Source organism: Salvelinus alpinus, chromosome 13, assembly GCF_045679555.1.
Source record: "Salvelinus alpinus chromosome 13, SLU_Salpinus.1, whole genome shotgun sequence".
NCBI classification, from domain to species: domain Eukaryota; kingdom Metazoa; phylum Chordata; class Actinopteri; order Salmoniformes; family Salmonidae; genus Salvelinus; species Salvelinus alpinus.
Window position 1 is genome coordinate 48,468,952 of NC_092098.1, and position 26,137 is coordinate 48,495,088.

Below are 26,137 nucleotides of genomic sequence, written 5' to 3' on the forward strand. Positions count from 1 at the left end.
TAAGAACGTCTGCTAAACAAATGTAAAGGTAGATGGATGAATTATGATGACTTATATCTAGATTCCATTACCCAAGCATCTCAAGAGTGCTCAAGTCTGTAAACGTCCCTTTAATATTTTTAAGTGAAAGCTTTTCATATCACACACGCACACAACGGGACCTTAAAGTTCAAAGTAAGGAAGAATCCCTGTTGAAGAATTATAGTATCAAAATATATGTTTTTTCCCAACGGTCCATTAATCCCAACTGTAAATACCACAGTAAATTCCATGCTAACATTTGCATTCTGTATTAAAAGTCAACAACAGAAGAGTCTGCCAATGATGTCAGATCTGATGACAAGTTCATGTTTTATTACCAAGCAACAAATACGGACATATGTGCTTCTGTTATTACTGTAATGTAATGGAATGGGCATTTCTTTATGGCCTGTTTGCAAATCAATGTATTCTTTGTGCCATGGAAATTACATTATCATACTTTAAAGATTTATCCTTTGAAATATGCTCATTGGTTGGTGCACAACCAATCCCGTGGCGCTCATACAGGAGTCCAATAAGTGCGGCTGGATATATTTACTATTTGGGAGTCTCTCGCTCTGACATTGACGATATTTAAAGAAAAACACAAAACCTCTTAAAAACATCAGCTCCAACACCAGGCCTGAAAGGTCTGGGTGCTTTAGGACATGGTCAAATGAATGAAGCTCCAACACCAGGCCTGAAAGGTCTGGGTGCTTTAGGACATGGTCAAATGAATGAAGTGAGCTAAAGTGAACTCATAAATTCTAATTGAAACAGAAAATGAACATTTCAGAATCGGAAACTGTTTGTGAGGGGTGGCGGGGTTAAAATGGACTGTATACAGCTGTTTGTTTCCAACCCTCTTTGTAGCTCTCAGTGTACAGACAGGCCTCTGCTCTGTGGGAGGATTGCATCATGGAAACCCAGTCAGCCATTTTGGCAGATGTCATATATCACCTCAAGTCTCCCTCCCCCATTCATCAACCTGAGGTAGAGTTGAGGGGAGGAAAACGTAATCACTTCAATCCACTTCAGTGTTCATCTATTTGATATCTTGGCTACAGATCAAGAGTTTTAATATGAGGTATAGTGTGTCTTTAATATTTATATCCATTCTGCCTCTGTGCTGTATATTGACTGTTGCCTTGGCTTGGTATTCTACTGTGGTCAGCACTGATCTCCCCCGTGTCAAAATGCATCAGACTCCCACCCACCCACACACCATCCATAACTTTCCCTGTTCCCAGGCTCCAGTGTAGAGGTTGCCATATTGGATCGATCTTAGAGAGCTGAGGGGTTTAGCAGGGCCGTCTAAGAATAAAGAAAAATGCCTAGACAGAAAATGACTGCAATAGAAAGCCAGGACTACAGGAGGCCTAGACACACAATGAATCAGCGTTCTCTCCTCCTGGTTTACCAAAGACTTATAGTTAAGACTTAAGCCAAGATTAAGTTTAATTTAAAGGTTAAAGATATAATCCTTAGTTGCTACATCAAATTAATGAATGAATGACCGATACCCATTGGTTCTTGAAATATATAACTTATCAATGAGCTTAGTTCAACTGTCGTACCACATGAGAAACCCAAAATATAATCTTGTTTTACCACAACATTTGTAAACAACGTAAATGTAAACAAACACTGTATAGCCTCAAGACATTGTTAAAACTATAATGTTGATATCATGGATGGTCAGTCCTTGCATCTATAGCTCTGTGGATACAATTGATAGTGATTATGTTTTTCCAGACCCTAACCCATAGATTTTTAGCGAAACAGGAGGCGGGGAGGACGCTTTGTTATTGCTTAATGATTCTAGCTTCAAACAAAGATGCTAACCTATATTTTCATTTAATGTAGTTGTGTTTTAATGTAGTTGTGCTTTAATGTAGTTGTGTATGCTATTTCACTTTTATCAGACCTCTTTCAAAATAGTTTTTCATCCCAAGTTTTGTAAGGGCCCAGAGCCATGATCGAAAATAAACATTAACACAAAAATACAAATAAACATCAGTTTAGGTTACTTTGTAATTTATTTTCCTACTATTTGAGGAGCATTCCCAGGTGTTTGCATTAAATCAGACATCCCAGGTGTCTAATGCTACTGAAAATAACAAAGATTTGGAAGATAATCTGTTTTGAAATATAATATTTGGCCTGCGAGAGACTGTGTGTCAAATTAAATCAAATTTTATTGGTCACATACACCTGGTTCGCAGATGTTATTGCGAGTGTAGTGAAATACTTGTGCTTCTAGTTCCGACAGTGCAGTAATATCTAACATGTAATCTAACAATTCCATAACAACTACCTAATACACACAAATCTAAGTAAAGGAATGGAATATATATTAAAGTGCCAGTGTGTGTGTGTGTGTTTTTCTGTTCTTGTGTGCACAAAAACCCTTTTATTTAGAATGAATTTACTCATCTTCAAAGCAACTTCTCTTTGCTTTCACTGGAATTATAATGGATTGAATTACTTTATGCAATTGCGGATGATTTGCTGAAATATTTGTCCACACTGTCATCCTTTAATGCTGGGCTCCAGAGTGGCTGGGACAGGATCCACGTGACTGCCTACCCCTTACGCTATTCATTTGTGGTAGCCTACTACCAACAAAAAAATGTACTTGTGCTAATAACAAAACACAAACAGTGTTGGGGAGTAGTGAACTACATGTAGTTGAACTAGTGATTTAACTACATTTTGCAGTAGCTTGGTGGTAGTTACTTAAATTCAAATCTAGGTAGTGTTTTCAGGAGTTAAATACTTTTTTGTTAACTACTGGAACTACACACTACTATTTTTTAAATAATAAAATATACACTGTAAAAAAATCCTGTTATCAAAGTCAATTACTGGCAGCCACTTAGCTGTAAGTTACTGGCAGCCACTTACCTGTAAATTACTGGCAGCCACTTAGCTGTAAATTACTGGCAGCCACTTACCTGTAAATTACTGGCAGCCACTTAGCTGTAAATTACTGGCAGCCACATAGCTGTAAATTACTGGCAGCCACTTAGCTGTAAATTACTGGCAGCCACTTACCTGTAAGTTACTGGCAGCCACTTACCTGTAAGTTACTGTAAAAACAACAAAAAAGAGAATAGTATGCTACCGTACAATATTTTACGGTATCCAATACTTTTACTGTAATTGATTTACACCACCAATAATGCTACTGTAGTCTTTTTATGGTAACATACTCTTATTGTAAAGCCTTATTTGCATATTTCCCAGAGTGCCTTGCCTTTTGAATGAATTGTAGAGTTACCACCCATGACTGTGTTAGTGACAGAGACATGACTGTTGCATTCATCAATGTTCAGGCCTGTGGCCTTCACCAAGTGAGATCCTCAGCGAGTATGTTATCATTAATGTTACATTCTTTAACACAACACAATATCTATTTCATAAGGCCTTTGAGTGCCTAGTTTTACCCTAATAAAGCAGGCTGAAACTCATGGTTTACAGGCCACCTCATGCCTGCAAGTAGGCTTGCAAAATCTGGTTGAAGTATTCCGGATTTCCTGCTTATTCCCTCCAGTTTCCAGGAATCTTCCAACTAGGATTTATGGAAAACCTGGACATTTGGGGAAAGTTGTCAGAATTTTGCAACCCTACCTGCAAGTCACATTACGCTGGCTTGCAAAGTGATGTGTAATTCCTATTGGAATCCAGTCAGAGTTGGAAAATCCAACAGTTGAAATGTATTCACCCACATCCTGTATTCAGAATGACTGTCAGGGTTAGGAACATTGTCAGGTGACTACCTAAGCCATTTAAACTGGAACAAGCATTTCACTAACGGGTGCAAAAAATGTAAATGAATGATTGAATTAGTTTAGAAACAAAAGGTTATTTTTTGTAGCATAAGATTAATCAATCAAAAAAAATACACAGATATTAAAAACAATTCCAAAAATTCTACCTGTAGTAGAGCAGCTGGGAAATATGATAATGAAAATGATTGCTGTTGTTTTACAGTAACTTACAGGTAACTGGCTGCTAGTAAGTTACCGTAAACAAAACAGTTTTATGGTACCAATGCCATTATGGTAATCATTGAAGGTGCCATTACTGGTATTGTAATCTATTATATTGGTTGAGGAGGGGAGGGAGAGATTTGTTTGAATTCAGGCTAAGTGATGTTGCAATTTGCCTAATTTCCACAAGGGGCCTGCATTTTACATGTAACTCCTATTTTGTGTGATGCTTGGTTTACTTATGATGTGCCTTTCTGATTGTATTTTTTTTGTATAATATGAAACAGCATGGCCACAAACAAAGCATTTAAAATAACAAAACTAAGAATAAAATATTACAATGACTCTAGAGTGATCTGTTCTTGCAATTAACATCTGACTCCAGAGTGATCTGTTCTTGCAATTAACATCTGACTCCAGAGTGATATGTTCTTGCAATTAACATCTGACTCCAGAGTGATCTGTTCTTGCTGTTAACATCTGACTCCAGAGTGATCTGTTCTTGCTGTTAACTTCTCTGATCTACGGATACCGAATACGGGTTCACTTCCCTAAACAACCGCTGAATTGCAGGGCGCCAAATTCAAAAATATTCCTACAAATATTTATAATCATGCAATCACAAGTGAAATATACCAAAACACAGCTTAGCTTGTTGTTAATCCACCTATGGTGTCAGATTTTGAAAATATATTTTACAGCGAAAGAAATCCAAGCTTTTATGAGTGTAGCTTTCAATGCTAAATTAGCATGGTCACGAAAGTGTGAAAAGCAATAAAATTAATCGCTTACCTTAGATAATCTTCGGACGTTTCCACTCACGAGACTCCCAGTTACACAACAAATCTTATTTTTGTTCGATAAATATTACTTTTATCACAAAAAAAAACGCCATTTGGGTTGCGCGTTATGATGAAAAAAACTACAGCCTCATTCCGGTCCTGAAAGGAAGACGGAAATTTCCAAACATATCAGATTAAAAAATATTACAAAAAATATTTATAATCATGCAATCACAAGTGAAATATACCAAAACACAGGTTAGCTTGTTGTTAATCCACCTATCGTGTCAGATTTTGAAAATATATTTTACAGCGAAAGAAATCCGAGCTTTTGTGAGTGTAGCTTTCAATGCTATAACAGTTTAGCCTTATATTAGCTTGGCTAGCTTGGTCACGAAAGTAAGAAAAGCAATCAAATTAATCGCTTACCTTTGATAATCTTCGGGTGTTCCCACTCACGAGACTCCCAGTTACACAACAAATGTTTTTTTTTGTTCGATAAATATTACTTTTATCACAAAAAAACACCATTTGGGTTGCGCGTTATGATGAAAAATCAAAAGCCGTGTTCCGTTCGACAAATCCCAAAAAGTATCCGTAATGGTCGTAGAAACATTTAAAATGTTTTTTATAATCAAACCTCAGGTTGTCTTTAACAAACATAATCGATAATATTTCAACCGGAGCATAACCTATTCATTAAGAGACAAAAGGAAAATGGGGAGCCCCTCTCTCGCGCGCAGGAAATATTCGGAGGACACCTGACCTCTTTTGAAACATCTCGCTCATTTTTCAAAATAACAGCCTGAAACTATGTCTAAAGCCTGGTCACAGCCTGGGGAAGCCATTGGAAAAAGAATCTGGTTGATACCCCATTAAATGGAGGTTAGAGGGGAAAGGAAACAAATATTATTATTTTTTAAATATCACTTCCGGGTTAATTTTTCTCAGGATTTCGCTTGCAGAATAAATATTATTTTTCTCACAGACAATATTTTGACAGTTTTGGAAACTTTGGAATGTTTTCTATCCTAATCTGTAAATTATATGCATATTCTACGATCTGGGCCAGAGAAAATTTCCGTTTACGTTGGGTACGTTATTTGAAAAAAAAGAAGAAATTCTGACCCCTAGCGCTAAGAGGTTTTAACATCTGACTCCAGAGTGAACTGTTATTGCAATTAACATCTGACTCCAGAGTGAACTGTTCTTGCAATTAACATCTGACTCCAGAGTGATCTGTTCTTGCAATTAACATCTGACTCCAGAGTGATCTGTTCTTGCAATTAACATCTGACTCCAGAGTGATCTGTTCTTGCTGTTAACATCTGACTCCAGAGTGATCTGATCTTGCAATTTGTAGTCAATGACATTTCAGATGTGGATATAATGTATCACAGTAGTTTTGGATTTAGTGAAATTATTTTTCAAAGTAACTTGAGTAAACAATATTTTTCTCATTAAGGTTAGCTTGAGTGTAGCTTTAATTATTAAAGTGTGAAGTAGTTGGGAGCTTGGTAAACATATATTTTCAGAGTAGATTCCCCAACACTGAACAGAAAGTAGTTTGAATGATTATAAAGGTCTAACTTTCAGGTGTAGGCTGTGCGTGATGGTCCCTAAAAGATATCCAAAGTGTAGTCTAAATTATGTAATCACAATCAATTGTGCATTAAGTTTGTGTAGATTGTAGCCTAATTATGAGACAATGACTACACTGAGTGTAGAAAACATTAGGAACTGCTGCTCTTTCCATGACATAGACTGACCAGGTGAATCCATGTGATAGCTATGATTCCTTATTGATGTCACTTGTTAAATCCACTTCAATCAGAAGAGGAGGAGACAGTTTAAAGAAGGATTTTTAAGCCTTGAGACAATTGAGACATGATTGTGTGTGTGTGCCATTCAGAGGGTGAATGGGCAAAACAAAATATTTAAGTGCCTTTGAACAGGGTATGGTAGTAGGTGACAGGCGCACGGGTTTGTGTCAAGAACTGCAACGCTGCTGGGTTTTTCACGCTCAACAGTTTGTATGTGTGTTAAGAATGGTCCACCACCCAAAGGATATCCAGCCAACTTCACACAACTGTGGGAAGCATTGGAGACAATATGGGCCAGCATCCGTGTGGAACGCTTTCGACACCTTGTAAAGTAAGGTAAGGTAAAATAGGGTGCAACTCAATATTAGGAAGGTCTTCCTAATGTTTTGTACACTCACTGTATATCATATGTGTAATCACCAGTAGGCCTACAGGTTAGTGATTTGATTTGTGGTCCTTACTATAGCAATGCAACACTTTATTGCTGTTGTTGTTGCGCTGGCCTTGACACATACTGCGTAGGGTTTTAATGCAGCATTCAAAACAACTGGGAACTTGGAAATCTCCGACCTCCCATTTGTCTTGAAAGCACCATAGATATATCATATAATAATTGGCGTGTTGATGGCACATGCTATTGCATATGCCTGTGATTTAAATTACCAGTTGACATAGCCATGTGCTTCTCAGTTTCATGATTCCCGTATTGGTCAGTCCTGGAAACAATTTTGTGAGGGCATGTCGGATGACGTCCAGTGGCAATATGTTTAGGTCTGTGAAGAAAGGGGAGGAAAGGTTGTATATTGTGAACATGGATGCGGGAGGGGTCAGTCGGTGGTGTCGCTGCGTTTCGACTGCTTGTCGGTGGCAACGCTGCAGAGTAGAGAGGAGGGAACGGAGTGAGAGGCGACAGTCACGACGACTGCAGCAGCTGGTTAAAGTGATATAATCTTGTGTTATAAAATTTAAGTTTTCCGGGAAACACCAGGGGATTATGGAACCACACCATAGAAGGTCATTGCGCTTTTTCGATCAGTTTTGCGCTCATTCTTAGTAATTGTTTTAATTTCTAAAGCCACTTGAAATGAAGAATACTGGTGATTTAACAAAATTAACAATGTGTCTGTGTTGATCTATGGATTTACACTTATCTGGTATGGAGGAACCTGGTCATCAACATGAGTTTTGATACTGCTAATGATGCCAACTTCTGGAGTAACGGGTCCTCGGAGCTGTACGCAGAGACACCAGGACCGTTGTCTGCAAATAATTCCAATTTGACCACAGCGAATTACACAGACACGAATCCTCTGGACCTTACCAGAGCCGTGTCAGTTGGTATGGTTCTGGGCGCTTTCATTTTGTTCGCAATCGTGGGCAACATACTCGTAATACTTTCCGTTGTGTGCAACAGACACCTGCGTATCCCAACGAACTATTTCATTATCAACCTAGCCATTGCGGACCTGTTGCTGGGTACCACAGTGCTGCCCGTGTCCGCAACACTGGAGATTCTCGACTACTGGGTATTCGGAAGGATCTTCTGTGACATCTGGGCAGCAGTGGACGTGCTATGTTGCACGGCCTCCATCATGAGCCTGTGCGTAATATCCATAGACCGTTATATAGGCGTGCGCTACCCACTGCAGTACCCCTGTATAGTAACGGAGAAAAGAGCCATTTTGGCCATGCTCGGTGTGTGGGTTCTCGCCACTGTCATCTCCATCGGACCTCTACTCGGGTGGAAACAACCACCCTCAAATGATGACACCGTTTGCCCCATCACCGAAGAGCCCTTTTACGCACTCTTCTCCTCCCTGGGTTCATTTTACATACCTCTGGCTGTCATCCTGTGCATGTACTGCCAGGTGTATGTAGTTGCCAAACGGACCACTAAGAACTTGGAGGCGGGGGTCATGAAAGAACGCATGGACTCGAATGAACTCACACTCAGGATCCACTGCAAAAACGCACAGCTGCAAGAATACTGCGTCACGGGCAAAGGCCAGGCGCGGAGCACACTGACGGTGAAACTGCTCAAGTTCTCCCGGGAAAAGAAAGCTGCTAAAACTCTGGGTGTGGTGGTGGGCATGTTTATTATCTGCTGGCTGCCATTCTTCCTCGTGCTGCCCATCGGTAGGTTTGGAGTTTTTTTTGTTGCAAACTTGTGTCACAATTTCTCACTAGTTGTTTTAGGTTAAATTGAACCACATACCTGTTAGATAAATATGACACTGCACGCATACATGTTGTTTTTCAAATAAACCTTGAGTGTGTGCGTGTGCGTGTGTACGTGCGTGTGTGTGACATGACAGGACAGCGTCTAACCGAACAGCCTATTCTCTGCTAGTGTCCTCCAATCCAAGTATACAGCACATATGGAAAGTATTCAGACCCCGTGACTTTTTCCACATTTTGTTATATTACAGCCTTGTCCTAAAATGGATTCAATGTTTTTTTCCCCTCATCAATCTACAAACAATACCCCATAATGACAAAGCAAAAACAGGTTTTTAGAAATGTTGGCAATTAAAAAAAAAAACTGAAATATGACATTTACATAAGTATTCAGACCCTTTCCTCAGTACTTTGTTGAAGCACCTTTGGCAGTGATTACAGCCTCAAGTCTTCTTGGGTATGATGCTACAAGCTTGGCACACCTCTATTTGGGGAGTTTCTCCCATTCTTCTCTGCAGATCCTCTCAAGCTCTGTCAGGTTGGATGGGGAGTGTCGCTGCACAGCTATTTTCAGGTTTCTCCAGAGATGTTCGATCAGGTTCAAGTCTGGGCTCTGGCTGGGCCCCTCAAGGACATTCAGAGACTTGTCCCGAAGCCACTCCTGTGTTGTCATGGCTGTGTGCTTAGGGTCGTTGTCCCCAGATGAACTCTGGTGCTTTGTTAGAGTGACCACCGGGTTCTTGGTCACCTCTCTGACCAAGGCCCTTCTCCTCCGATTGCTCAGTTTGGCCAGCCAAAATTCACAAAACCTGTTTTTACTCTGTCTTTATGGAGTATTGTGTGTAGATTGATGAGCATTTATTTTTATTTAATCAATTTTAGAATAAGGCTGTAACGTAACAAAATGTGGAAAAAGTCAAGGGGTCTGAGTACTTTCCCGAATGCACTGTATAAACACTTAAGCACTCAAGCAGATATATACACACAGACAAAAACACTTTCTCCCTCCTCTTGCTCTCTCTGACACACACATAATCATTTTTTTCACATACAACAATATAGAGTTTTCATATTAAGGTTTTAATAAGAAGCAGTATGTACCCATCCCAAGCATGTAGGGTATTAACTTTTCCATGAATTAACTTGCCAATAATGTTAAGATTGATAACACACACACACACACACACACACACACACACACACACACACACACACACACACAGTATCTTTCAAATAATACAAATAAAGCACTAAAGCAAAAACATCAATAGCCCTATATCACTAGGCAGGAGACTATATAAATAGCTACAAAAAGCATCAAATATGATAAATTATTGATTATACTCATTATTTTGTGCTTTTACTAAACCAGTTTGTCCATCACATAAATAAATCCTGAATTCTCCTTTTTCAAGCTTGATATCGATCAGTCCTCACCGTGCTTGAGATAACAGAAGTTGGTCAGTGTTGTGGCGATAAGCAGGTTATTTGGAACTGCTGAAATTACCCAGTGTTAATGTCCAATCGAGGATCCCTTTTGTTTCCTGAGGCCTCATTTGGGGTGTAATATGGACCATGAGGCTGTGTGGGTGACAGAGATGGAGACATATATGCATTGAGGCAGAGCAGTCACCTAGCCTGGCCACACCATGGAAGTGGAAGCAATGTGTAGAGGTGGTGACAGCCAGTGAAGATTCACACAGAGTAAATGGATGGTGCAAAATTAAGACAATGCTTTGGGTAGTAACCTAATTAGTCTGCCGTTTGTCCGTGTCTTTGTGTGTACCGTCCGCTATAGGCACCCTGTTGGACCCTCCCCCGAGAGGCTCAGGGACATTTTAAGATAATAAAAATGTCATTGGTTTGAAGGATTACAGCTTTCCTGACGCTGGTTGTAATTTCCCCCTCCTATCGGGGTTTTGGAATAGGATGTTTGATATATGTGTTATGTATTCTGGGAGCAACAATAAGCCCTGAATAGCCCTGTCTTTGCTTTCTCTGCCCTCACAATGCTTTCAGACTACCAGTATATCAGTGAATATATAATCTACAGAACATTATATTCAATTATTATTTACTTGAGGTATGGAGACTGAGAGCAGTTATTATCTCAATTCTTCAATAAAACCCAAGATGTAAACTGTAATAATTGGCATATATGGTGTTTTCATTGGAAATGATTGGGTCCTTACAAAGCACTCACTCATATGTTTTTAGTCGTTAACCTACTGTGTAGCCATTCTCTCAGACGAATTGGATCAAAATAGCTGGGTCAAATATTCTTGGTGTCCACATTCGACAGACTATTGCAACTGGCAGGATTTTAAATAATCTCTTTGAAAGCTTTTGCAGATTGTGTTTGACGATAGCGCCACTTTTCACTGCCAGTATAAACTATGCAATTCTCAAGCTGTCTGCACTGACCCGACAAAGGCATGTTTTGTTTGTATCACCCAACATAATGTAATTACCACAAACAATGGTGCTCTGTGATCTAGTATGCCTGTATCTTACACCTTGTCCTCATGCGGAGATGGTGAACAATAGAAGGATAATTTTGTGGGGAAAACAGGAAACAACATCTGTTCAATCAAACACAGATGATGGTAATCAGGATAGAAGAAGTTGAGAGTTTTTGCTTTTTTCATCGCAAAACTCACCAGATGAAACTAAACATTACATACTAAAGATATTGCTCTTCGATTGTCGCTTTCCATGTTATGTAACCAATATTTACTGTTTTGTCAAGGTTACAAGTTGAATATATACCCTCTTAGAAAAAAGGGTTCAATAAGGGTTCTTTGGCTGGACCACTAGAGAACCCTTTTTGGTTCCAGGTAGAACTATTTTGGGAACCAAAAGGGTACTACCTTGAACCCAAAAAATTTTTTTTAAGGGTTATCCTATGGGGACAACCAAAGAACCCTTTTAGGTTCTATATAGCATATTTCTTTTCTAAGCGTGTACGGACAATAATATTGCATTCCCACCATATTTAATAGATGATTCCCAGAAGGTTTCAGACTAGTTAACTAACCAACCCAAATTCTCCAATGAGCTGTAATTTGAGCGTGATATGATGGTGATGGGTCCCTTATGCTTCTAGAGCAGTGGTTCCCAAACTTTGTATAGTCCCGTACCCCTTCAAACATTCAACCTCCAGTTGTGTACCCCCTCTAGCACCAGGGTCAGCGCACTCTCAAATGTTGTTTTTTTGCCATCATTGTAAACCTGCCACACACACACACACTATACGATACATTTATTAAACAAGAATGAGTGTGAGTTTTTGTCACAACAAAGACCTCTTATAGGACCAGGGCACAAATAATAATATAATAATAATCAATAATTTTGCTCTTTATTTAGCCATCTTACATATAATACCTTTTTGTTCATCAAAAATTGTGAATAACTCTTCACTGGTTAATGAGAAGGGTGTGCTTGAAAGGATGAACATAACTCTGCCATGTTGGGTTGTATTGGAGAGAGTCTCAGTCTTAAATCATTTCTACACACAGTCTGTGACTGTATTTAGTTTTCATGCTAGTGAGGGCCGAGAATCCACTCTCACATAGGTATGTGGTTGCAAAGGGCATCAGTGTCTTAACAGCGCGATTTGCCAAGGCAGGATACTCTGAGCACAGCCATATCCAGAAATCTGGTAGTGGCTTCTGATTAAATTCAATTTTCACAGAACCGCTTGTTGCAATTTCGATGAGGCTCTCTTGTTCAGATATCGGTAAGTGGACTAGAGGCAGGGCATGAAAGAGATAACGAATCCAGTTGTTAGTGTTGTCTGTTTCGGGAAAGTACCTGCGTAATTGCACACCCAACTCACTCAGGTGCTTCGCTATATCACATTTGACATTGTCCGTAAGCTTGAGTTCATTTGCACACAAAAATAATCATAGTTAAGGCTATGAGGCTATGATGGAACGACCTGTGTGTTGTCCTTGTTAATGCAGACAGAGAAGAGCTCCAACTTCTTAATCATAGCCTCAATTGTCCCGCACATTGATATAGTTGCAGAGTCCCTGTAATCCTAGATTCAGATCATTCAGGCAGAAAAAAACATCACCCAGATAGGCCAGTCGTGTGAGAAACTATCATTGCATAATGCAGAAAATACACGAGAGTTCAGGGGCCTTGCTTTAACAAAGTTAACCATTTTCACTGTAGTGTCCAAAACATCTTTCAAGCTGTCAGGTATTCCCTTGGCAGCAAGAGCCTCTCGGTGGATGCTGCAGTGTACCCACGTGGCGTCGGGAGCAACTGCTTGCACAAACGTTACCACTCCACTATGTCTCCCTGTCATGGCTTTTGTGCCATCAGTACAGATACCAACACATCTTGACCAACAAAGTCCATTTGATGTCACAAAGCTGTCCAGTACTTAAAAAATATCCTCTCCTGTTGTCCTGGTTTCCAGAAGAGGATGTCTTCCTTAATTGACCCCCCATAAACCTAACGGACATATACCAGGAGCTGTGTCAGGCCTGCCACGTCTGTTGACTCATCCAGCTGAAACGCATATAATTCACTGGCTTGTATTTCGAAGCAGTAATTGTTTCAAAACATATTTTGCCATGTCACTGATGCGTTGTGAAACAGTGTTTGTTGAAGACATTGTCTGTATAGTTTTTCTGGCCTTTTCCCCCAGCATTGTCTCAGCCATATCCGCAGGAGCAGGAAGAATTAAGTCCTCCACTATAGTATGGGGCTTGCCTGTCCTAGCCACTCGGTAGCTCACCATATAAGACTCTTCTAGCCCCTTCTTATTAATGGTATCTGTTGCTTTTATACATGTCTTACTACTCGAAAGTCGTCTTAATTTTAGCTCAAAAAACTCCCAGGCTTATTTTTCAAATTGTCATGTTTCGTTTCTAAATGTCTGCGCAAGGTTTCCCGCGAGAGAATAACGGTTAATGTGATTGGATTTTAATTATTTGACTAGGCTACCTGTATTTGACATTTTGGCAGTGAAACGAGGCTACTCAGGCAAGAAAAAAAACTCACCCAAATGTATAGCCACGTTTTTACATTTTTTATAATATAACCATTTTATTAAAAAACAAATGTGAATCACATTTTTATTTGGCGTACCCCCGACGGCATTGCACGTAGCCTAGTTTGTGAATACCTGTTCTAGAGTAATGCAGTTGGAACGCCAGGGCCCTCATACAGTAGTGCCCCACTGACTAGCATACCTCCTTAGGCCCTCTTTATATATGGCTTTGGACATGATCTTTTACTCCATGCTTTCGTCCATTCGTGGGTGTGTGAGGACCGGTCCGAGTGTATTTAGTTCCCAGGTAGATCTCAGGGTCTTTCATAGCCTACTCTATCATAGTCAAGTGTGTCTTAGAAAAGAAACCTAAACTAGAACAAAAGATAAACCTATCTGCTCCTGGTTGAATCTGTTGTCAATGCTTCTGTCTTGAAAATTAAAAAATGCCAGTTATTTTCTCGTGCCATGTTACTCAATCAATACCCAGACATAAAGTTCCCCTAATGACCTCCACATTGGTAGGAGAGAGCATGGACTGAGAGATTCCGTTTGGGATTATTTCTATGTATGGCGACTGATTGTGAAATTAATCCAGGAACAATTATAGATTGAGGTGTTTGCTGCATTCCTCCTGAGTTCTCCTCTCCGTCCCTCTAACATGCTGTTCTTTAGCAGCACTCAGGGTGAAGCCAGGAGATGTGTTGAATGCCGGCAGCCTCACAGGGCACTGCATACTGTAAGACTACTGTACATTTAACTGCCGTCTCTCTTTAGAGAGTCTAATGTATTTCACCAGTCCTTGCTTTGTTGTTCACTCCATCTATAGAGCAACATCGACTACCTTCCTTTGTTTGGCTCGATAGTCAGCCAGCATTAAGCAGCCGTCAAGAAGGACTCAGTCAATTTGTAGATAAGAAAGCCGGAAGCATCTGGTTTCTGGATGTGTGAAAGACGTTGCCAGTAGATTAAGTGGTGAATTAGTGATTAAATCACTGAGAGATAGACTGTGGAGTTGACAGAGAAATTGTACAGAGAGCTGTGATTTGTTGCCCTGGATCCCACAGTTGCACTGCACGGAGGAGCATCCTAAATCTTGTCACGTGAGCACTATCAGAACATAGTGCAGGGTTTGGGTTAATTCTATTTCAATTCTAGTCAATTCAGAAAGTAAACGCAATTCCGAATTCCAAATTTCCCTCATTGAAAAACATTGAAGAGAATTGGAATTGGAATTTCAGTGTAGAATTTAAATGGAATTGACACCAATCCCGGTATAGTGGGTTGTTGGCTTCATGTGACTAGGGAGGTTCAGGGGTGAGGAGGTTACAGTGTATGGAACTGTACACACGTTGCACTGGAAAACAACCCCAGCCAGAAGCACATCATTAATTACTGCAGTGGGCTAAATCAGGGTCACACAGTGTGTTTCTTGGTTTGAAACAAATCTACTTTGAAACAAAGGTATACACCTCACACTCATTTGGGCTCCCGATTGGCGCAGCAGTCGAAGGCACTGCATCTCAGTGCTAGAGGCTTCACTACAGGCTCTGGGTCAATTCCAGGCTGTATCACACCTGGCCATGATTGGGCGGCGCACAAATTGGCCCAACGTTCTCCGGGTTAGGGTTTGGCCGGGATAGGCCGTCATTGTAAATAAGAATTTGTTCTTAACTGACTTGCCTAGTTAAATAAAGGTTAAATAAAGGTTCAATTAAAAATACTCATAGTTAAGGGCTTTAAAAAAATAAGACACCTGTACCATGTCAGAAATAGAGTTGAAATGTATTCAATTTTGAGTTTGCATCCTAATATTACACTTTATATACATCACAGAAGACTGGCATATAAACAAAACCGTTTGACATAGAAACACCAGATTTTTGGTGTTTAATAAAAAAAAAAATGTTTATAAAAAAAAATATTAATAACATTACACCCATGGGACCACTAGGTCATTTTACTGCAGGAAAGGGCCACAGTGTAACCACAGTCTCTCCTCGGGCCAGGCTGAGAAATTACAAATGTGTCCTTGAATTAGATGGTTCTATGAGCCATGGTTCTATTATGAGAAAACACAGTAATAACTCTTGTTAAACATCTCTCCATCCCAGAGTCTAAAGAGAGACCCAGGATGGAATGCCACATCTTTCTCTTCAGGTTTTCATCCAATAACGTGACAGCCAGGGTTTCTGTGGCAGGACATACCAAAGTGGATGAGTACCCACAATGCCGAGTCCAAAAAGGCCAAAAAAGGGGATGTGATGTTCAACAGGGGAGGAGTGCAAGGGTAGTAAAACAGTGGACTCCCAGCAGTGAAAGCCTCTGGGATTAGTCCGCCTGTAAAATTAGGAAGACTTTGGAATGATGACGGATCTCTGTGACCTTTGTTTATGAGCTGGAGACAGTAAAGATTAAACTCCAGAAAGTGCTTCTCTGAAACTGATACTATCGCATGCCAGCGCAGTAGTGGCATTGCTTACTGTAACGATTTCTTTATTGAATGTGAGATTGCTTGTAAATCCTGCCTTATCTTTAACTTTTTCCACATTTGCAGTTTTACAACTTTTATTCTTTAACATTCAAGGTTCAGTAGCTTATTCAGAATCAGTGAAGGCTGATGTGAGGTCGGTAGAGTTGACCTCAGTGGTTAAGGAGACCATAGTACAGTAATGATGAGTGCCGTCAGTGAGTCACGTTATCTTTCTCCATCCAGGAAACAGCCAAGACAATAGAATCAGTACCAAGATGGTAGTCATTGGAATTACTGTGTAGCCATCATTGTAACCGTTGGAGACCCACCAATCTCCATCTCTCTGTTATCGGGGGGGGGGGCTGTGTATATCAGGTGCTTGAGGTAGGTGTGTCGTATCACGCACAATAGAATGTACCTTTCATGCTTGAATGAATATATGATTAAATACAAAATTATTTATTGTCTTAAGTTCTATCGAAAAAAATATGACGCTTCAAAAATACCAGCAGACAGACAATCTGTCTGTACTAAAGAGTTGAATAAAGACCCCCACCCTGCACTCTCTAAAACGTTTTCTCATCTCATCTCCTTTGTCGCTGATCATTGATCTGAAAGGTCTGGGAAGGTGAAAGCAAGCCTATAGTTCACCTTTCCCCGTCTCTCTAGATCAGTGGTGCGGAGTGAGAGGAGGATGCCGGTGGAAAGCTGCTGGTAACGTTGGCTTTCTGTGAGGTTCTATTGAATGCTGCCATCTATTGATCATCAAAATGAATGGATTGAAGAGATGGTTCCTCGTTTACGTTATTGTCTCAAGATACATCTACCACAACAGTACATAGCACATCTGAATCATTTCTCAAATGTAAAAGTTATGTGTCATTAAAAAAAAATTATGCATAAAAGATGCATAATAACATTTGTTTTTCGATAATATCTCTCAATTGATAACTTATTTTCACCATGTACTCTCTCAGGGTCGTTTAACGCCGACCTGCGTCCCTCGGAGACGTTCTTCAAGGTGATCTTCTGGCTGGGCTACTTCAACAGCTGCCTCAACCCCATCATCTACCCTTGCTACAGCCGAGAGTTCAAGCAGGCCTTCATACGTATCCTTAAGTGCCGCTGCCATCAGAAGAAGAAGCAGAAGGGTTGGAGAGCCTACTACAACCAACGTTCCTCTCGCCTGGGCTCCACCAATACCTCCTACCTGAACGGAAGTCAGCAAACCCTGTCCTCCATCAACCCCAGCCCTCGCTGTGTCAGCAAAGGGACCGGCTCTCGCCTAGAGCCTGGGTTTGACCTCAACTCCCCATCCCCCTGCACGTCTCTGCCTGGGAGCCCCTTCACTGGCCAGACGAGGGCCCTCCCTGGGCCTGTCTACCAGAGCGCCAGCAGAAACAACAGAGTCCACCTGGTCTCTCCCCTGGCCAGGGAGCCAGTTCATGCCAATGGACAGAGTAAGAATGGAGAGGTGGAGCATGGATCAATCAGGGCAATACCTGACACAATTATGTAATGACTGTGTGGGGCACCAGTCATAAGCCTGGACAATATCGTTTGATAGTCTGTACTAATGCTGGCATGATACTTTTTTTTAGAGAGACTATACATTGGATCTTTGTAAATGTCTAAATGCAATATGGACAGTAGCCTAACTACTGCAGCAGTATGGATTGAAGATCAAATCAAATATGTTACTTGTCACATACACATGGTTAGCAGATGTTAATGCGAGTGTAGCGGAATGCTTGTCATCACAATGTACACATCACAATGTGTCCCTAAGTATTTATTACTAAGAACCTGGTTGCTTCTAGTTCCATGTCCTCAATAGGTCTTTTGGACAATTTTAGACAGAACACTGAAGTCATCTGCTACTGCACAAGACATTTGGTAGAACAATGTGTGCAGCTCTGGCACATACCCTTGAAAGACTCCATGAAAAAGGGACCAACTGTGCCCACGTTTTGACTTGAGTTGCACTGGTCTGCATTTGCAACAGATACTGTATATATACAGTTGAAGTCGGAAGTTTACATACACCTTAGCCAAATACATTTCAACTCAGTTTTTCACAATTTTTAACCTTTCAATCCTAGTAAAAATTCCCTGTCTTAGGTCAGTTAGGATCACCACTTTATTTTAAGAATGTGAAATGTCAGAATAATAGTAGAGAGAATTATTTATCTCAGCTTTTATTTCTTTCATCACATTCCCAGTGGGTCAGAAGTTTACATACACTCAATTAGTATTTGGTAGCATTGCCTTTAAATTGTTTAACTTGGGTCAAACGTTTCAGGTAGCCTTCCACAAGCTTCCCACAGTAAGTTGGGTGAATTTTGGCCCATTCCTCCTGACAGAGCTGGTGTAACTGAGTCAGGTTTGTAGGCCTCCTTGCTCGCACACGCTTTTTCGGTTCTGCACACACATTTTCTATAGGATTGAGGTCAGGGCTTTGTGATGGCAACTCCAATACCTTGACTTTGTTGTCCTTAAGCCATTTTGCCACAACTTTGGAAGTATGCTTGGGGTCATTGTCCATTTGGAAGACCCATTTGCGACCAAGCTTTAACTTCCTGACTGATGTCTTGAGATGTTTCTTCAATATATCCACATAATTTTCTTCCTCATGATGCCATCTATTTTGTGAAGTGCACCAGTCCCTCCTGCAGAAAAGCACCCCCACAGCATGATGCTGCCACCCCGTGCTTCATGGTTGGGATGGTGTTCTTTGGCTTGCAAGGATCCTCCTTTTTCCTCCAAACATAACGATGGTCATTATGGCCAAACAGTTCTATTTTTGTTTCATCAGGCCAGGGGACATTTCTCCAAAAAGTATCATCTTTGTCCCCATGTGCAGTTGCAAACCGTAGTCTGGCTTTTTTTAATGGCGGTTTTGGAGCATTGGCTTCTTCCTTGCTGAGCGGCCTTTCAGGTTATGTCGATATACGACTCGTTTTACAGTGGATATAGATACTTTTGTACCTGTTTGCTCCAGCATCTTCACAAGGTCCTTTGCTGTTGTTCTGGGATTGATTTTCACTTTTCGCACCAAAGTACGTTCATCTCTAGGAGACAGAACGCATCTCCTTCCTGAGCTGGGTTCCATGGTGTTTATACTTGCATACTATTTTTTGTACAGATGAACGTGGTACATTCAGGCATTTGGAAATTGCTCCCAAGGATGAACCAGACTTGTGGAGGTCTACAATTATTTTTCTGAGGACTTGGCTGATTTCTTTTGATTTTCCCAGGATGTCAAGCAAAGAGGCACTGAGTTTGAAGGTAGGCCTTGAAATACATCCACAGGTACACCTCCAATTGACTCAAATTATGTCAATTAGCCTATCAGAAGCTTCTAAAGCTATGATATCATTTTCTGGCATTTTCCAAGCTGTTTAAAGGCACAGTCAACTTAGTGTATGTAAACTTCTGACCCACTGAAATTATGATATAGTGAATTATAAGTGAAATAATCTGTCTGTAAACAATTGTTGGAAAAATTACTTGTGTCTTGCACACAGATGTCCTAACCGACTTGCCAAAACTATAGTTTGTTAACAAGACATTTGTGGATTGGTTGAAAAACTAGTTTTAATGACTCCAACCTAAGTGTATGTAAACTTCCGACTTCAACTGTATATATATAAAAAAAAGACATGTCTCTACAAATGTTTTTAGGGTAAAAAAAGTTTCCTTGTTGTCATAATGTATTTGCTCTATTGTATGTTTGGTGAAACATTTTTGGAGTCATGGCATTGTGTTGAGATCATTCAGGTTCATTATTGACATGAATCCCAGTGTGCATTTGGGTTTGTGAATCTATTTGGAACATTCCATAACAACCACTGTGTAATGTAATATTTTAATGCATTTTTAGGTATGTATCGCATGTGGTGTATCTTGATATACAGTGTCTTATAGCAGCGTTTTGTAGCTCACATCTGCTAAACTTGGGATTGATGTTTATTTATTACAATTTAGGTGGTGATGGAAATGTTGTTTTATGTAAAGGGGAATGTACTTTTAATCTCAAACAATTTAGAAGGACAGTGCAGTAACAACATAACTATGTTGACAAATAAAATGTATCTTAAAGATGCTCAGTGGCTGTTCAGATGGATCTACAGTACATAGATCTACAGTACATGGATCTACAGTACATGGATCTACAGTACATGGATCTACAGTACATGGATCTACAGTACATGGATCTACAGTACATGGATCTACAGTACATGGATCTACAGTACATGGATCTACAGTACATGGATCTACAGTACATGGATCTATAGTATATTTAAGGATATTGTCAACTCAAATGCCCTAATTGCTCTCTTGAAAATATGTAGTCACATTATAATGTATCAATCTTAATTCAGACCAAATATTATTATTTTTCTTATCCCACTATGGTGACTATAACCGAGTGAAGGGGAACGGAAACGTATAATATACCATTTCATTACACACACACTCACACACACACACCCACACACACACACACACACACACCCCATAACTCGTACCACTCACTGTACATTCTTTCAAGACACAGATAAGACAGCACAGAGGTGAAATGTGTCAAAAGAAATGGCTTAGTTGTACATTATGTTCTTTTGTAAATGGTTTTGAGTGCAGAGGTTAAATAAACTTGATTTATAAATGTTTCTGGGTGTTCATCATTTTTTTCTCAGCTGCATTATTATGATGAAAGTTATACACATAAACACCCTCCTTTTAAGGGCATGGGACAAATCTTTACACATTCCAACATCCAGTGTATTTTATTGTGGGCAAGCAACAGCATTGATGAGCAAGGCCAGGAGCATAAAACAATCTCCTTATTAAGTGTGGCAATACAACATGTTTCTTGTTTTTTCTGACTGTTGAGGAATTTGGTAGCTTCTTGAAACAAATAAAATATGTTCAGTCTGTCCAACGGTAGCATGAAAGCATATGCAACACAGGTCGAGGCAGGATGTTCAACACCAGGGTCAGGAACACACACCCCTATGCAAATATGACCCTTATCCATTCAGTGATGCAGCATACTGCGTACATCTTGAACAATAGATGCTCATCACAGAATGTCAGAGAAGTTTCTATGCCAGCAATAAGGTACATTTTGAAGATATTTCTTGCATATAATCCGAAAATCATATATAGTCCACATCATGTGATCTTAATAAAACAATGTTCTCTCACACACTCTCTCTCACTCTCTCTCTCGCTCTCACTAAATGGCCCCACTACTTTTATAATTTGTAAACAAGATATCAGCATTTGGATTTGGGGAGCAAGCACCATCTTTCTGGAGCATTTTTTAAAACTTTTTACTTTTTCAAGCAAATAGTAAAAAAGTGATCTCAGAAGAATTGTTGATGACGATGCATGAGACATGTTTCAGAGTTACAGTAATAACTGGGTGTTTTAGTTACAGTAATAACTGGGTGTTTTAGTTACAGTAATAACTGGGTGTTTTAGTTACAGTAATAACTGGGTGTTTCAGTTACAGTACTAACTGGGTGTTTTAGAGTTACAGTACTAACTGGGTGTTTTAGTTACAGTAATAACTGGGTGTTTTAGAGTTACAGTAATAACTGGGTGCTTTAGTTACAGTAATAACTGGGTGTTTCAGTTACAGTAATAACTGGGTGTTTCAGTTACAGTACTAACTGGGTGTTTTAGAGATACAGTAATAACTGGGTGTTTTAGTTACAGTAATAACTGGGTGTTTTAGTTACAGTAATAACTGGGTGTTTTAGTTACAGTACTAACTGGGTGTTTTAATTACAGTACTAACTGGGTGTTTTAATTACAGTACTAACTGGGTGCTTTAGTTACAGTAATAACTGGGTGCTTTAGTTACAGTACTAACTGGGTGTTTTAATTACAGTACTAACTGGGTGCTTTAGTTACAGTAATAACTGGGTGTTTTAGTTACAGTAATAACTGGGTGTTTTAGTTACAGTAATAACTGGGTGTTTTAGTTACAGTAATAACTGGGTGTTTTAGTTACAGTAATAACTGGGTGTTTTAGTTACAGTAATAACTGGGTGTTTTAGTTACAGTACTAACTGGGTGTTTTAGAGTCACAGTACTAAATGGGTGTTTTAGAGTCACAGTACTAAATGGGTGTTTTAGTTACAGTAATAACCGGGTGTTTTAGTTACAGTACTAACTGGGTGTTTTAGTTACAGTACTAACTGGGTGTTTTAGTTACAGTAATAACTGGGTGCTTTAGTTACAGTACTAACTGGGTGCTTTAGTTACAGTACTAACTGGGTGCTTTAGTTACAGTAATAACTGGGTGTTTTAGTTACAGTAATAACTGGGTGTTTTAGTTACAGTAATAACTGGGTGTTTTAGTTGCAGTAATAACTGGGTGTTTTAGTTACAGTAATAACTGGGTGTTGAGCCTCCCGGGTGGCGCAGTGGTCTAGAGCACTGCATCGCAGTGCTATGCTGCGCCACCAGAGTCTGGGTTCGCGCCCAGGCTCTGTCGCAGCCGGCCGCGACCGGGAGGTCCGTGGGGCGACGCACAATTGGCTTAGCGTCGTCCGGGTTAGGGAGGGTTTGGCCGGTAGGGATATCCTTGTCTCATCGCGCTCCAGCGACTCCTGTGGCGGGCCGGGCGCAGTGCGCGCTAACTGAGGGGGGCGGGTGCACGGTGTTTCCTCCGACACATTGGTGCGGCTGGCTTCCGGGTTGGAGGCGCGCTGTGTTAAGAAGCAGTGCGGCTTGGTTGGGTTGTGCTTCGGAGGACGCATGACTTTCGACCTTCGTCTCTCCCGAGCCCGTACGGGAGTTGTAGCGATGAGACAAGATAGTAATTACTAGCGATTGGATACCACGAAAATTGGGGAGAAAAGGGGATAAAATTTATTTAAAAAAAAATATTTAAAAAAAATAAAAATAAAATAAAATAAAAAAATAACTGGGTGTTTTAGTTACAGTAATAACTGGGTGTTTTAGTTACAGTAATAACTGGGTGTTTTAGTTACAGTAATAACTGGGTGTTTTAGTTACAGTAATAACAGGGGTGTTTTAGTTACAGTAATAACAGGGGTGTTTTAGAGTCACAGTACTAACTGGGTGTTTTAGAGTCACAGTACTAACCGGGTGTTTCAGAGTCACAGTACTAACCGGGTGTTTTAGAGTCACAGTACTAACCGGGTGTTTCAGAGTCACAGTACTAACCGGGTGTTTTAGAGTCACAGTACTAACCGGGTGTTTTAGAGTCACAGTACTAACTGGGTGTTTTAGAGTCACAGTACTAACTGGGTGTTTTAGAGTCACAGTACTAACTGGGTGTTTTAGAGTCACAGTACTAACTGGGTGTTTTAGAGTCACAGTACTAAATGGGTGTTTTAGAGTCACAGTACTAACTGGGTGTTTTAGAGTCACAGTACTAACTGGGTGTTTTAGAGATACAGTACTAACTGGGTGTTTTAGAGATACAGTAATAACTGGGTGTTTTAGTTACAGTAATAACTGGGTGTTTTAGTTACAGTACTAACTGGGTGTTTTAGAGTCACAGTACTAAATGGGTGTTTTAGAGTTACAGTAATAACTGGGTGTTTTAGTTACAGTAATAACTGGGTGCTTTAGTTACAGTAATAACTGGGTGTTTTAGTTACAGTAATAACTGGGTGTTTTAGTTACAGTAATAACTGGGTGTTTTAGTTACAGTAATAACTGGGTGTTTTAGAGTCACAGTACTAACTGGGTGTTTTAGAGTCACAGTACTAACCGGGTGTTTTAGAGTCACAGTACTAACTGGGTATAATGGCTGTGACTCACAGCGCAGTAGCACTAGCTGGGCTCCCTGAGAAAAATATATACATATATATATATATATATATATACTGTATATTGTCTCCATCACGAGCCAAACTAGTCAGGTCAACCAAGACCATTGGTCATCACCACCCTGCAATGTGCTGAATGTAATCTTTACACTTATGTCAGATATTTCTGAATGGCTAGTCTATATATTATGCTGATTCATCAGGTTTTTCAAAGGTCCAATGAAACTTATTTTTTAAAATATCAATATCAAATCATTCCTGGGTAACAATTAAGTACCTTACTGTGATTGTTTTCAATTCAAATGTTTAAAAAAATAAACAAAAATAGCTTCTTAGCTTAGGGCAATATCTCAAGCAAGAATTTTGGTAGGACTGTCTGGGAGTGGTCTGAGTGAGGAGGGGGAAACTGAAAAATAGCTGTTATTGGCAGAGAGGTTTGGAACTCTCTTTCTTGTTGGTCTATTAACCAATTTACCGCCTGGTGATGTCACCAGGCAGCAGTGGCAATTTTAGCATGTCAATCTTGGTGGGGCAAACTATCAATTTTAAATGGATGCCAGGAAAGCCACTACACATCACAACAAATTAATTGTACTATGACAGTGACAAACGGTGCCCACAAACTGTTAGGCCCTACATAAAGCTTTCACAACAGCAGAGCTTTCTTTTCAGCACCATGTAGTGAATCCTTACCACATTTACATTTAAGTAATTTAGCAGACGCTCTTATCCAGAGCGACTTACAAATTGGAAAGTTCATACATATTCATCCTGGTCCCCCCGTGGGGAATGAACCCACAACCCTGGCGTTGCAAGCGCCATGCTCTACCAACTGAGCCACACGGGACCACTACTACACCTGGCTATCAGAGGAGCCTTGTCTGGCAGCGACACAGTTCATTCAGCCTCATTTACAGCCTTTTTAAAAACAAAAGCTGATATGGCTGACTTGCTTAAATAAATATGGTTTCTGCTGACTCCTTATGAATTTGTGTAACTCTATAAGAACTGCATTCTCTTTCAATAATAACAAATGCCGACATGAGTTTTGACTTTCGAACCATACACAAACATGATTACATTTATGTTCAGTAAATTCATAATGTTTGTTCTTATATCATTAACACTAAGCTCTAAGTATAAGCAAGCGCAAGCAAACAAGCTGCGACGAGGAAGGCTTATTCGTTCCACACTTTCAAAATGGACACCGACAGAAATTCAGATAGGTGGTAATTCAGATAAATTCAGCAAGATGTTGAGGCCTTAACTTTACTCTTCTTTAAGTCACCACAGAGAGAGAGAGAGAGAGAGACGAAAGAGACGAGAGAAAGAGAGAGAGAGTTAGAGAGAGGAGAGAGAGAGCGACAGAGAGAGACGAGAGAGAGAGCGGGAGAGAGAGAGAGGTGGAGGGAGAGAGAGAGAGAGAGAGGTGGAGAAAGAGAGAAAGAGAGAGAGACGAGAGAGACGTGGTTAGCCTATCATTTGAAGTATTTTATTAGGCCAATGTGGTCTAAAAAGGAAGGAAAATACAATCACGAGGATCCACTTTTATAGACTATACACAGACACACAGTCAGTGCACGGCACAAACAAAACATCCCTCGCAATAAAAGCTGGAATTATATGGGTCTATTACTGAACTTTCTGTTGAAAATAAATATGTGAATGGGAAGAGACTGTCACTGGCAAACATGGTTACAGACCCAACAACATTATATAGTATCCCTCCCCGTGGAGAAAAGCACATGATCTAATTATAATACACAAAGTAAGCAAAACAATGAAATGCATCATTCCAACATTGTCTTAAATGATTAATTAGATACTAATGAGATAGACCTAAGCAATATAACAATGGAGATGTAAAAACTATGGCATGAGGAAAAGAGGAGCGGATAAGAGGCAAGCCGTAATTTTGATTAAGATGGATGTAGTCGATATGCCTATTTGTTCAGCACTTTCGAAATGGACTGCGAAAGAATTCAGAACATGGCCCGGTCTTACATTATTCTCCCTGTACACCAAGTCAGAACCAAAGGA

General features: G+C 40.0%; 1 protein-coding gene across 1 annotated transcript; it reads left to right on the forward strand.

The window, feature by feature from the left end:
* Positions 1 to 7,471: 7,471 nt before the first annotated feature.
* On the forward strand, positions 7,472 to 20,953 carry LOC139537835 (alpha-1A adrenergic receptor-like). Its single transcript, XM_071339660.1, has 2 exons — positions 7,472 to 8,757; positions 17,258 to 20,953. The coding sequence occupies exons 1-2, from the start codon at positions 7,800 to 7,802 to the stop codon at positions 17,797 to 17,799; spliced, it is 1,500 nt and encodes a 499-aa protein (XP_071195761.1). The 5' UTR covers positions 7,472 to 7,799; the 3' UTR covers positions 17,800 to 20,953.
* The last annotated feature ends 5,184 nt before the right edge of the window (positions 20,954 to 26,137 follow it).

What these genes read in the sequence shown, in the direction of transcription:
- LOC139537835 (XM_071339660.1), top strand. Translation starts at nt 7,800, where the DNA reads ATGAGTTTTGATACTGCTAATGATGCCAACTTCTGGAGTAACGGGTCC. An exon ending in CTTCCTCGTGCTGCCCATCG is followed by an intron (nt 8,758 to 17,257) that starts GTAGGTTTGGAG and finishes GTACTCTCTCAG; the next exon opens with GGTCGTTTAACGCCGACCTG.